This window comes from Microtus oregoni, unplaced genomic scaffold (assembly GCF_018167655.1).
Source record: "Microtus oregoni isolate MIOR12 unplaced genomic scaffold, Mior012 000008F_ref0000371, whole genome shotgun sequence".
Taxonomy (NCBI): Eukaryota; Metazoa; Chordata; class Mammalia; order Rodentia; family Cricetidae; genus Microtus; species Microtus oregoni.
The window spans coordinates 37,531,533-37,543,483 of record NW_024543067.1 but is presented as its reverse complement, the minus strand read 5'-3'; the positions used below and the strand labels follow the sequence as shown (position 1 = coordinate 37,543,483).

Below are 11,951 nucleotides of genomic sequence, written 5' to 3'. Positions count from 1 at the left end.
CCTCCTGGAGTCATGCCTCCAGGTTAACTAGTTAACTAATGCGTAATTCCTTGGACGACTATCCCCTCGAGGGGTAAACTGAGGCTCGGTGCTGGGCAGGTAAACGAAATCAAATCCCTAACCTCCAGCTCCTACAGGTCCCTTTAACCCATCAGACATCCTTAGCCAAGGGTAAGAGCTCCCTGGAATCACACCGTCTACCCAGAGGCGCCCCTCTCCTTAGGGCCACGCCCCACCTAGTTGGCACTAGAGATTTTCGGAGCAACGGTCCAAGCAGGACCGGACAGATCCGGCGTGGTGAGTCCTGCCAGAGAGGCGGAGTGCAGTCCTCGCGTCCCTCCTCCCACCCACGGGCGCCCCCGCCCCCAAGGCCTCGCTTCCCCTTTCTACTTTGACCTCTGAGGCGTCTTGACAGCTCCCCAAGAAGGAAGGAAGAAGTCTGGTCCTGTGGCATAGAGCCCTGCGCCGCCCTTTCCCAGGCTGGATGAGAAACTGATAGCAACTGAAGGGGAGAGGTGGCCCCTCCCAGAGAGAAGGACCTTTCATCCCTGACCCCCAAACCCCCACTGAGTCTTCTCTCCCCTCTTCCTCTCCCCCTCCTCTTCTCTTCAATCTCTCTCTCTCTCTTTCTCTCTCTCCTTCTCCTCTTTCTCTCTCCCTCCTCCCCTCTCATCTCTCCCCCACAAAACCATTTCTTTTCTTGAGGCTGGGCGTCAAATAGCCCAGGCTGGCCTCAAACACTCCGTGGCTGAGAATGACCTTGAACTCCGGATCCTGCCTCGTGCTTCACCACGCTTGGTTATTTTAACTTTTGTTTTCTTCAGTGAAACTGAGACGGACCCTGAACTCCAAGGCTGACGAAGAGAGGCCTCTTGAACCCCAGTCTTCCAACTCAGGGGCTTGCGTTGGACCTCAGGCGCCCGAGGAGGCTTCCTGTTGTGGGACTCCGGTACAGTTGCCGTGGAGACCTGCGCTAGGCCAGGAGGTCGTGCTGCAGATGCGGAAGGGAGAGGTCTAGATGAGCACGCTCTTCCTCCCGCGCCGTAGCTCCCGGGACACTCCGCAACCAACGCCCCGCCGCCTGGGCATTCCTAAGGAATTTCCACGGGGATCTTTTGATCTTAGGGGGCTGGAGAGGAGGCATTCAGTCTCCGCCCCGGAACAACCGTGGCAGAGTTGCCAGGGTGACCTCAGGGAGGTCTGGGAAAAACCCTCGGAGTGGATCTTTCTCTGGGTATCACTAAGAGTCTTTTGGCCCCTACTTCATGTGCATGAGCCTCCAGCTCCCTACAGTACCATCTGCAGCCCTAAGAGTATGGTTGTTTAAGTGATGCCTACTGTGTGCAGGGCACCATTGTTCCCTGAGCAGAATATTGGAAAATCCTGCTGGGATGCTCAGCTGAGCGGTAACAAGCAGAACACAACTCTACTGCACACAACTCTACTGTGACAGAAACGTTCAACAGTGTAGAGCAGCCTGTAACTGTGATACTCAGGGGCAAGAAAGCTGATTGAGGTCAGCCTCAATCATGAGCTCAAGGCCAGTTCCACAGAGTCTGTTTTTTAAACACCATCACCTGGGGACTGGAGTGGTGGTTTAGCAGTTAAGAGCAAGTGCTCTTGCAGAGCACCCTGGTTCAATTCCTATCACCCATACAGCAGCTTACAACCATCTGTAATGCCAGCTATAGGGGTCCATCTGATGTTCTCATCTGACCGCCCCGGGCACTGGCAGGAACACACACACACACACACACATCTTAGGGCTGAAGAGATGGCTCAACAGTTGATGATCCAAGCTCAGTTCCCAGCGCGTCAAGCAGCAAGCATGCATGTGGCACACATGCAGGCAAAGCATTCACATATGAAATACAATTAATCAAATACGATAATCTTCCTGGGGCTGTAGCTCAGTAGAGTGACTGTTTAACCATCACAAAGCCTTGGGTCAGTGTGGTGGCACAGACATATCACTCCCAGCACTCAAGAGGCAGAGGCAGGCAGACCTCTGAATTTGAGACCAGCCTGGTCTATAGAGCAAGTTCCAGAATATCCAGGGCTACACAGAGAAACCCTGTAATGAAAAAAGAAAAACAGGTGTGAGTGTGGAGAGACGTGCAGCGGTTAAGAGCACTGGCTGCTCTTCCAGAGGTCCTATGTTCAATTCCCTGCAACCACACAGTAGCTCACAACCATGTATGAGATCTGGTGCCCTCTTTTGGTAGGTCTGTGCACATGCAGACAAGAGCACTCATTAAAGAAAAACAAAAAAATCCAGAGCAGTAGTGGCATATGCCTTTAATCCCAGCACTGGGGAGGCAGAGACAGGTGGATTTCTATGACTTCAAAGTCAGCCTGGTCTACAAGAGTGAGTACCAGGATAGCCGAGGCTAAAAGAAACCCTATCTCGGTGTAGGGGGCACGGTTAGAGGCTAATCTGGTATATATGTGACCTTGCCTGTGTGGTTCACTGAACATCTCTTGGGTTTAGATCTATTCCCAGGCTAGACCCACTGGATTTGTTGAGGCTTGTGGGTAGGGCCAAGGGCAATTCCTGGGTCCTGGTCTGAAATCCTGGGAGGGCCATTTGCCGAGGTGGGGACGGGAACGTACTTCGGAGTAGCGCATTCTACAATTACATTCTTTTGTAGTTTCCTTCCCTGTGCTGTGCCTCAGTCTGCAGGAAGGGCATGACTTCCTCCCTGGTGCCAATGGTCTCACACAAACTAAGGAATGTACTGAAGCTTCCAGCCTTAGTCGAGTTCTGCTGGGGACACCTTGCAGTTCCCTCAGCCTGCCGTGCTTTCCCAGTCACCCCAACTCGGCTTGTCCTCCTACCTGGAGCCTGAGCCACCCCAGCTTCTTCTCCCCAGCTCTGGTGCTTTGCTTTTTTTTAAGACAGTCTCATGTAGCTCCTGCTAGACTCAGACTATGTAGTCCATGGTGACCTTAAACTCCTGGTCCTCCTGCCTTAGCTTCCCAAGGGCATCCAGCAGCTTGTCTGGCTCCATCCTAATGACTTGAAAGTACATTCTAGGGACAGCACTGCTTTCTTAGGATGCCTTTTGTCTCCAGTGTGGCGTGACTGGTTCTGGCCTTGTGGAAACCCTGTGGGTGGTGGTGGGTTTTACTGCTTCCTTAAAGTTCTAACATAGGAACTGCATCTGTGTCAAAGTAAAACTGTCCCCTTAGGCTGGAACACTCCAGCTCAGACCCTCTAACTGTAGTAGTGGCCAGTACACACTGGGTGAACATCAGCACACCTATAACTTATTCCAGTGGCTTGTTCAGTGGGATTGGGGCACGTGATGTTGTTTGAGACATGGTTTCTCTGTGTAACAAGCCCTGGCTGTCCTAGAACTTGCTCTGTAGACCAGGCTGTCTCTGTGTCCTGAGTGCTGGGATTAAAGGCGTGTACCACCACGTCCCAGCATTGTTTAGTGTTTTTGAAATAGGGTCTGTGGTAGCCCTTCAAGTTATGTAGCCAAGGGTGACTTTTCCAACCTTCCCTCCTGTTTCTGCCTCAAGTGCTGGACACTAAACAGGTGTGTGTCACCATGTCTGCCTGCCTTTACTATGTAGCCCAAGCTATCCTTAAAATTGTAGTCCTCAACCCTCAGCCTCTCAAAAGTGCTACACTGCAGCATACCACACAGGCTTCTATTTTTCTAGTAACATCAACACATCCCATGGTTACTTTCAGCCAGAAAAGGGCTGGCAGTCTCAGTGTGTATATACACCAACAGAAAGAAGTCCTAGTCAACGTTGGTCCTAGTTTAGAGACAGTGCTGACCGTTCTTTGTGGGAACCTGCCCACTCTCTGGGAGTTCTCATTTTTCCTTTTTAGATGATTTGTGTGAACTGGTGTTTTGCCTGCATGTGTGTGAGGGTGTGTGACCCCTTGCAACTCGAGTTAACAGACAGTTGTGAGCTGTCATGTGGGTGCTGAGAATTGAACCTGGTCCTCTGCAAGAACAGCCAGTGCTGTTAACAGCTGAGCCACCTCTCCAGTCCTCATTTTTCCTTTATAAACCTATGTTCAGGGGCTGGAGAGATGGCTGCTCTTCCAGAGGTCCCAAGTTCAATTCCCAGCAACCACATGGTGGCTCACAACCATCTATAATGAGACCTGGTGTCTTCCTTGCCAGCAGTACATTGTATGCTTAATAAATAAATATTTTTAAAAAATAAACCTATGTTTATTGGGTGGTGGCACACGGCTTTAATCCCAGCACTTGGGAGGCAGAGGCAGGCAGATCTCTGTGAGTTTGAGGCCAGCCTGGTCTACAGAGCTAGTTCCAGGACAGCCAGGTCTGCTACACAGAGAAACCCCGTCTTGAAAAACAAAAAAGTAAACCAATGTTCTCTGCTAAAAATAAGTAAAACAAAACAAACAAATCAGGCATAGTCATGTGTACCTGGAGTCTTTCTTTATACTTGGGATATACAGCCCTGCCTGGAAACTCAGTGAGGGGCCGAGGGTTAGCTTAGAGCGCCCATCTAGACACAGACCATAGGGAAAAATGTTTTCTTTTAAGCCCTTTTAATTTTTCTTAACTTACTTTATGTCCTCTGTCTACATGTCTATGTATTGTTTGTGCCTTGTGCCAGCTCCTTCTGGAACTGGAGTTGAAGATGGCTGTGAGCTGCCACGTGGGTATTGGGACTCCAAGTCTGGTCTTCTGGGAGAGCAGCCAGTGCTCTTCAGTGCCAAGCCACTGATCTCTTCAGCCCACAATTTTTAAACAAAAACAAAAAACTGAGAATATATCCGAGTGGTGGCACGCCTTTAATCCCAGCACTTGGAAGGCAGAGGCAGGAAGATCTCTGTGAATTCAAGGCCAGCCTGATCTAGAGAGTAAGACAGCCATGGTTATACAGAGACCTCAGGACCTTCGGAAGAACAGGCAGTGCTCCTAACCTCTGAGCCATCTCTCCAGCCCCCAAGAGAAACCCTGTCTTGACAAACAAAAATAAAAAGCAAAACTGGGAATACCGGCGTGTTGTCTTTAAACAGATTTTTTGTTTTATCACAAGAACACATGACACTGGTTTGTCTGATTCTGTGCCTGAGGAAAGCTGTCAGAGGAAGCCCGCATGGCACACAGCTGGCGGACCCTCCAGAAGTGAATGCAGGCTGCTGGCTTGGCACCCGTGCATGTTCCCAGCATCTGCCTCAGGAGGAAGAAGCTCCTCCTGACATTGTACTGTAATATACTGGCAGCAGGAAGAAGCTCCTCCTGACATTGTACTGTAATATACTGGCAGCAGGAAGAAGCTCCTCCTGACATTGTACTGTAATATACATTACATAGGATGTATCCATATATGCTGGGCATTCATAGGAACAGGATGTGAGCCCTGGAGGAGGCTCCTAGGATGCTCAGCGTTGGATTAACAGCCTAAGCGCTGACAGACCCCACACGCAGTGACAGCTCCATTCCCAAGTCTTGTCAACAATTGAGTTTACTTTTAATGTGGCAAGAGATCCCCAGGAGGCACTTGTCTTGGCTTCTGGCACCAGGACCCAGCAGCTTCCAGGGACCCAGCAGCTTCCAGGGAACAGCCTTTTTGCAGGACAGATGATGTGCTGACCTGGTCCCCAAGTGGGGTGGGCCTCTAGGTGCCCAGGGCAGGGTCAGGGGAAGTCATTGTAGGGCAAGCGGAAGGGGTAGAGCGGAGTGTATCTTGAATCCTGCCAGAGTAGCTTGTCCTCCAGGAAGGCGATGGAAGGCAGGGTGAGGACCAGAGTCTGGTGTTTGAGCATGCTGTACACATTCAGGCCTGGGATGTGAGCGCACAGTCAGGGTGTGGCTGTCCTCTATTTCAGACCAAGTTCCTCTTATCTGAAGCCTGAGCCCCTGCCCTCCTCTAAGGTATACTGCTAGTCTTTAGGTCCCACTGAAAAAGGAACTGAGGATCTACCTGCCTTTACATCAGCCCAGAATTTGACTGTGACCCCCCCATGCCACATTCCAATGAGGAGGACCCGGGAAGTGAATGAACATACTGTATCACTGGAAGACCAGGATGAGGAAAAGAAAAGGACAGGGGAAACCAGCTCTCACCCAGGTGCTCATGCTTGCCCCCTGCAGGCTATGTGTGGAAGAGACTTTAGCAGATAATGACCTCCCAGGGCTTCTTTCAGTTGGGACAGCTGAAGGATGGAGGAGTGGCACAGGAGGCCCTAGGCCCTGGCTTCCACCCCAGCACCAAAACTAAACGGTAAATTCTTTGGCATGACACTCGGTCACGGTGTGACTGTACAGGGTTTGAACTGCTCCAAGGTTCCCAGGTGAGGGCTTGTGGGGTGAGGGCTGGGCCCATCACTCACCAACTGCAGGGATCAAGTTGAAGCTCTTGAGCCTGGAGGTGGCTGCCACAACATTCTTGGGCATCTCTTCATGTATCCTGGAACACATGGATGCTAAGAAGGTAAGTCTGGCAAGGCAGAACACAAGAGACTTGGCCCCTACTTCCCCACCCTGCCCTGTGCCCTCACAAGTCTACAAGGAGCACGGAACTCCCCCAGTGGCGGTACTGGGCCAGCTCTGTCAGGTACTGAGGGTCTGCAGTGGGCAGTTCCAGAGAATCCACGATGTGAAGGTCATCCTATGGAGAGAGAGAGAGAATCTTGGGCTCTGTCCTAGGACCGCCAGGCGCCAGCTGTTTTCCCGCCCAGCTGTACTGGATCATACCTGCATCAGCTTGACAGTCAAGGCCACCTTGAGGCCCAGTGCCCTCACTTTCATGGGCAACATGTAGTAGTAACTTGTAGGGCCCCGGGGACCATGGGCTACGCCTCCTGCAGGGACAGTGTGGCATGTGAACAGGTGCTGGTCACTGCTGGGCTGGGAGGTCAGAAATCAGCCTGATACTGAGACAGAGTAGTGGAGTGGGCAATAAACAGGAGCTGGAGGAGCTGGGAAGGACAAGAAAGACTGGAGAGTGGGGAGGAGGGCCTGTGGATATGCATGAAGATAGTCATCCAACTCTAGTACAAGAAACTGAAGGAGAGTAAGAGTTCAATACCAGGATCAGCTTGGGATACACAGCAAGACCCAGCCTCAAAAGAAAAAAAATACACGACCACATTATCAAAGGAGGTGAGGGCTGTAGCTGAGAGAGGGCCTGCCTAGTGTGCACACAACCTTGGATTCCACCCCCAGCACTGCATCAACAGGCTTGGTGGTGCAGGGCTCTCAGATCTCTGTGCCTCATGCTCAGCAAGCCTGAGTCCAGTGTCACCTGTCCCAGTGGGCTAAGAAGCTGGGGACTCAGGTGTCCCTTGTCATGGGAGTTGTGGGCATCTGGGACTCCCTCCCAACTGGGCCCCACTCACCTCCCCGCCATATGGGGGAACGGATGCTGCCATGCCGGGCACGGCCACTGCCTTTCTGCTGCCAGGGCTTGCGGCCACCACCACTCACCTCAGCCCTGGTCTTGGTCTTAGCATAGCTCTGTGAGCACAAGAGAGGGTGAGGTTCAGACAAATGGCAGCAAAGACTGTCTCAGGGAGGCAGTGGGTGAGGTTCAGACAAACAGCAGCAAAGACTGTCTTAGGGAGGCAGCGGGGGAGGAGAGGGACCTGTTCACAGAGCACCTGACGTTTCTGTGTGTCCCCACACAGCCCAGACTCTGTATGTTCAATTTCCCTCCTCGGCTGCGGCAGTGCTGCAATTACAGGCTCGGGCCATCACATCTGACTCCCTTGTTGACTCCTGAATGTTCTCGGCACAAAACTCTTTCCTCTCACCGACAAAGTGATAATACTAAGCTGTGTGGTTCTTTCCAGAGTATTCAGGCATGCCGTCCCCATTAACCTCACTCCAGCTGCACTGCCTGTCAGGTTAGTCAGACTATAGGTAGAGTATATAAATGTTCCTTTATGGCTGGAGCATGACTCAGCAGTAGAGTACCTGTCTAGAAACTCTAATGACGGGCTGGTGACGTAGCAAATGAGGCGGTGGTGGCTTATTAACAGAGAAACTGCCCACCCAACCTTTGAGGCTCTAGGTCCATCACACAGTACACAGCACTGAGGACCTCTCTCTAGAGAGGTGATGTGCACCCAGTCTAACTACTGATTCTGTTCACCTCTCCCACTAGCCTGAGTCCTCGGGGCAGGAGTCTGCTGCACTGCAGACCCGCTAACGTAACACCCACAATGATGGGTACTGAGATATGACCTGAGAAGTGACCTCCTCTGAATGGCACAGGCAGACAAGGCCTGAGCCAGGCTGTTTCCAGAGTTCACACTCGCACACCTCTGAGCCCAGTGGGCTCTGCCCAGCTAGCTACTCAGGACACTTACGATTCTCTTGAAGTTCTTCTGCCAGATGGCAACCTGGTGCAGAATATCCAGCCTGGAAAAAGGGAAGGGAGACCTAAGAGGGACACCCCAATTGAGAGGGACACCCCAATTGAGACTCTCCCACACCTGCACCCCAGTAAAGGAATCCTAGGTGTTCCTTTGGGTGTTCAGGACTCTATGTCTTCTACTGTGATAACCACAGCTGACACCGCCTCAACTCAAGCCCATCTATGTACCATGGAGTCCAGTCAGGCTTGGTGGCTATGCCTCACCTCCTGGTACTCAAGAGGCTAAGGCAACAAGATGGAAAGCTAAAGGCCTGGCTGTGCTTGATGGTAAGACTCCATCTCCCGCTGGGCGGTGGTGGCGCACGCCTTTAATCCCAGCACTTGGGAGGCAGAGGCAGGCGGATCTCTGTGGGTTCGAGGCCAGCCTGGTCTACAAGAGCTAGTTCTAGGACAGGCTCCAAAGCTACAGAGAAACCCTGTCTCGAAAAAACAAAAAAAAAAAGACAGTAGAGTTGAGGGCAGGGTGGTGGTGGTGCACACCTTGAATCTCAGCACTCGGGAAGCAGAGGCAGGTGGATCTCTGTGAGTTCAAGGCCAGCCTGGTGTATAGAGCAAGTTCCAGGACAGCTAAGGCTACAAAAACAAACAAACAGAGTGGAGCTGAACATCAGAACCTCTGTACCTGCTCTCTCACTCCAGCAGGCTCAACCTTGTGAGGGGAGGGAGGCTGGAGAGGTGGCTCAGTGGTTAAGAGCGCTTGCTGCACTTGTAGAGGCCCAGGTCCAATTCCCAGCACCCACAACAGCCCACAACTGATTTTAACTCCAGTCCTGACCCCTTCCTTCTTTGGGCTTCTGAGGGCACTGCACACATGTGGTCCACATACACATTCAGAGAAACACTATATATAAAATAAAAATCTCAATTTTTTTTTTCCTTCAAGACAGGGTGTCTCTGTGTAGTCCTGGCTGTCTTGAAACTCCCTTTGTAGACCAGGCTGGCCTCCAACTCAGAGATCCACCTGCCACTGCCTCCTGAGTGCTAGGATTAAAGGCATGCACTACTACCACCCGACTCAAATATTTTTTAAGCAAATAAAACCAACATATACTACAGAAACCTGAAATACAGATGAGATTTACTGGCATTATAGTTGTCTGTGTGTGCACACGCGTGCGCACACGCATAGTCAGAGGACAACCCTAGGTATTGGTCTTCTTGTTTGCTGATGTTAATGCCAGGCTACTGGCCTTGGAGCTTCTGGGCACACTCCTGTGTCCACCTTCCATATGTGAGCAGGAGTGCTAGATTACACACATATTCCACCACACTTGACTTTGTGTGGGTTCTAAGGGTTAAACTCGGACTCGGGTGCAGGCGCTCTGCCTATTGACCCGGCTCCCCAGCCCTGTAGTAAGCCTGGTAAGTCACTAAGTATCCATTACTGACTGTGCTTCCAGCCACATGCTACTAATGTCCACTGAGGGCAATGTGGTGGGAAGAGCAATCTGTGGGCAACTGATCCGGCTCAGTGGACAGAGACACTTGCAGCGAAGCCAGACACACGATGAAAAGAGAAAATCAATTCCCGTAAGTTGTCCCCTCAGTGCCACACATGCACTGTGGCACACATGTCTGTCGTCCCCCCCAAAAAGGGAAAAAAAATGAAAAGCCCCAAGTTCATTATGGAGATGGTAGGAAGTTGCAGCCTGGCCTGACAGTACACACCTTTAATCCCAGCACTAGGGAGGCAGACAGGAGGGTCTCTGGGTTCACAGTCATCTTGGTCTACCTGGTGAATTCCAGGACAGCCAGAATATAGAGACCCAGGAAAACAACAACAAAAGAAGCCAATGGTGAGGGAGGCAGCTCTTCCTACAGTATCTCACCTAGATATTTCTCTATGATCTTAAGATTTACTTTATACATGCATGTGTCTCCTGCCTGCATATATAAGTATATATGTACATCACATGATTGTTTGCCTGAGGCACACATATCCAGGAGTGAGCACCGCTTCAAACTCCAGTTAGACGGTGCAAAAATTCTGTTTCAGCCTTTCCCATGCTGGTATTACAAGCACATGCCAACAAATCCGGCCTTTTTTCGGGACATGGATCATCTGTAGTATTGGCTGTCCTGGAGCTCGATCTGTTGAGCAGGCTGGCCTCAAACTCACAGAGATCCCCCTGCCTCTGCCTCCCGAATGCTGGATTAAAGGTGTGTACCACCATCCGGCTAAGTCTGGCCTCCTTCTCAGCCATTTTTGAAAACGTTAATTCATGTCAACGATACTTATCATTTTTATTTTTACTTATGGTGTCACATAGCTCAGGCTGGCCCGGGACTCACCCTGACTATTAATTTCTCTATGCTCCTATCTCCACCTCCACAGTGCTGGGATTAGAGGTGTGGGTTCCTATGACGGCTGTGTAGAATAGTGGAAGAGAGCCCAGGGCCTTGTGCCCAGCTGGAGCACTTGCTGCTCTAAAGTCAACGTTTCTAGAGAACTTCGTGTGTGCAAAATTAATCTACCCAGTCATCACCCCACTTCCTGAGTTCTGAGAAATGGGGGACCCAGCACCAGAGAGTACAGCAGGATGTAACAGCCCAAGGTGTTTGTTGGGTTATGTACGTCCTTTGTCCTCCCGCCCTGTGGCAGTTAAACCGAGGCAAAGCCCTCCCACGGCAGCCTGCACTCACCGGGGCGCCGTGGCAAACACATCCGGGTGCAGCTCCGCCAGGCCGACCCGCTCCTGCTCGAAGCCACGCAGGGACTCGACCCAGGCCTGCACGGGGCGCCGGTGCGCGGGGACCCGGAGCTCGCATTTGCGCAACACGGGACTTAGGAGACCTGGGGGTCGGGGAATGAGTGAACACGGGTCAGGAACAAAAATCAACACTTCCGTTGCATCCTCCCAACTACAGCCAAGCTGTGATCCCGGCCGCCTCACCCGCGCTATCCCCCGGCTCCGAGCTCTCGGCTGGCCGTGCCGAGTGCTCCGCTAGCGAGGTGAGGACCTGGAAAACGAGGGGCGTTTATTTAGAGATGCTCCCTGAGAGTTCACAACCTTGCACCTCCGACCCTGACCTCAGCTGGGCGCCCTACCCGGGAGCCAGAGGGTCGATGGCAGGCCTGCGAAGCGGCCCGAAACAATCGCAGCATCGCGGGTCAAATCGCAGAGCGGAGATCCCGAGCCCCCTGGAGGCTCGCGGCCAGTATTGATGACGTCAGGCTGCGCCGCTAGACGTCACGAGTGCGACTCCGCGGCCCTCGGCTCTAGAACGCGCAGTTTTGCTGATGCCCGCGAGCGCCACTGACGCCAGAAGCCCCGCCCCTCCGGAGCTCGGCGTCGGGAGTTAACTAATGAGGTTCACTTGAATGTTAATCTTTTGACTGACTTTGGACTTTTCCTGCCACGCTCCTTATTTTTTGACTACAACTTTTTCAGCGTCTAACTTAACCCCGTCTTACCGTTACCGTTGTTGGTATAAACTGATGTTTGTCTTTCAGAGTCAGGCTCACTATGTAGCCCAGGGTGGCCTCGAACTCAGAGAGCCACCTGATTTTGCTTCCTAAATGCTGAGATTAAAGATGTGTGTCAGACTGGGTGTAGTGTTGCACGCCT

The 11,951-nt window shown here is 51.9% G+C and overlaps 1 protein-coding gene across 1 annotated transcript; it reads right to left on the bottom strand.

Moving 5' to 3' along the window:
* Positions 1-4,872: 4,872 nt before the first annotated feature.
* Positions 4,873-11,571, bottom strand: Mrpl4 (mitochondrial ribosomal protein L4). Its single transcript, XM_041657276.1, has 9 exons — positions 11,432-11,571; positions 11,277-11,343; positions 11,026-11,176; positions 8,315-8,366; positions 7,343-7,460; positions 6,699-6,805; positions 6,503-6,612; positions 6,335-6,411; positions 4,873-5,784 (listed from the first exon to the last, which is right to left on the bottom strand). Exons 1-9 carry the CDS (start codon positions 11,486-11,488, stop codon positions 5,639-5,641), a joined length of 885 nt encoding a protein of 294 aa, XP_041513210.1. The 5' UTR covers positions 11,489-11,571; the 3' UTR covers positions 4,873-5,638.
* Between the last annotated feature and the right edge of the window lie 380 nt (positions 11,572-11,951).

Coding starts and splice junctions, on each gene's coding strand:
- Mrpl4 (XM_041657276.1), bottom strand. CDS start 11,488: ATGCTGCGATTGTTTCGGGCCGCTTCGCAGGCCTGCCATCGACCCTCT. Junction 11,177..11,276: donor GGAGCCGGGGGATAGCGCGG/GTGAGGCGGCCG, acceptor CCCGACCCCCAG/GTCTCCTAAGTCCCGTGTTG. Junction 6,412..6,502: donor TCCGTGCTCCTTGTAGACTT/GTGAGGGCACAG, acceptor CATGTGTTCCAG/GATACATGAAGAGATGCCCA.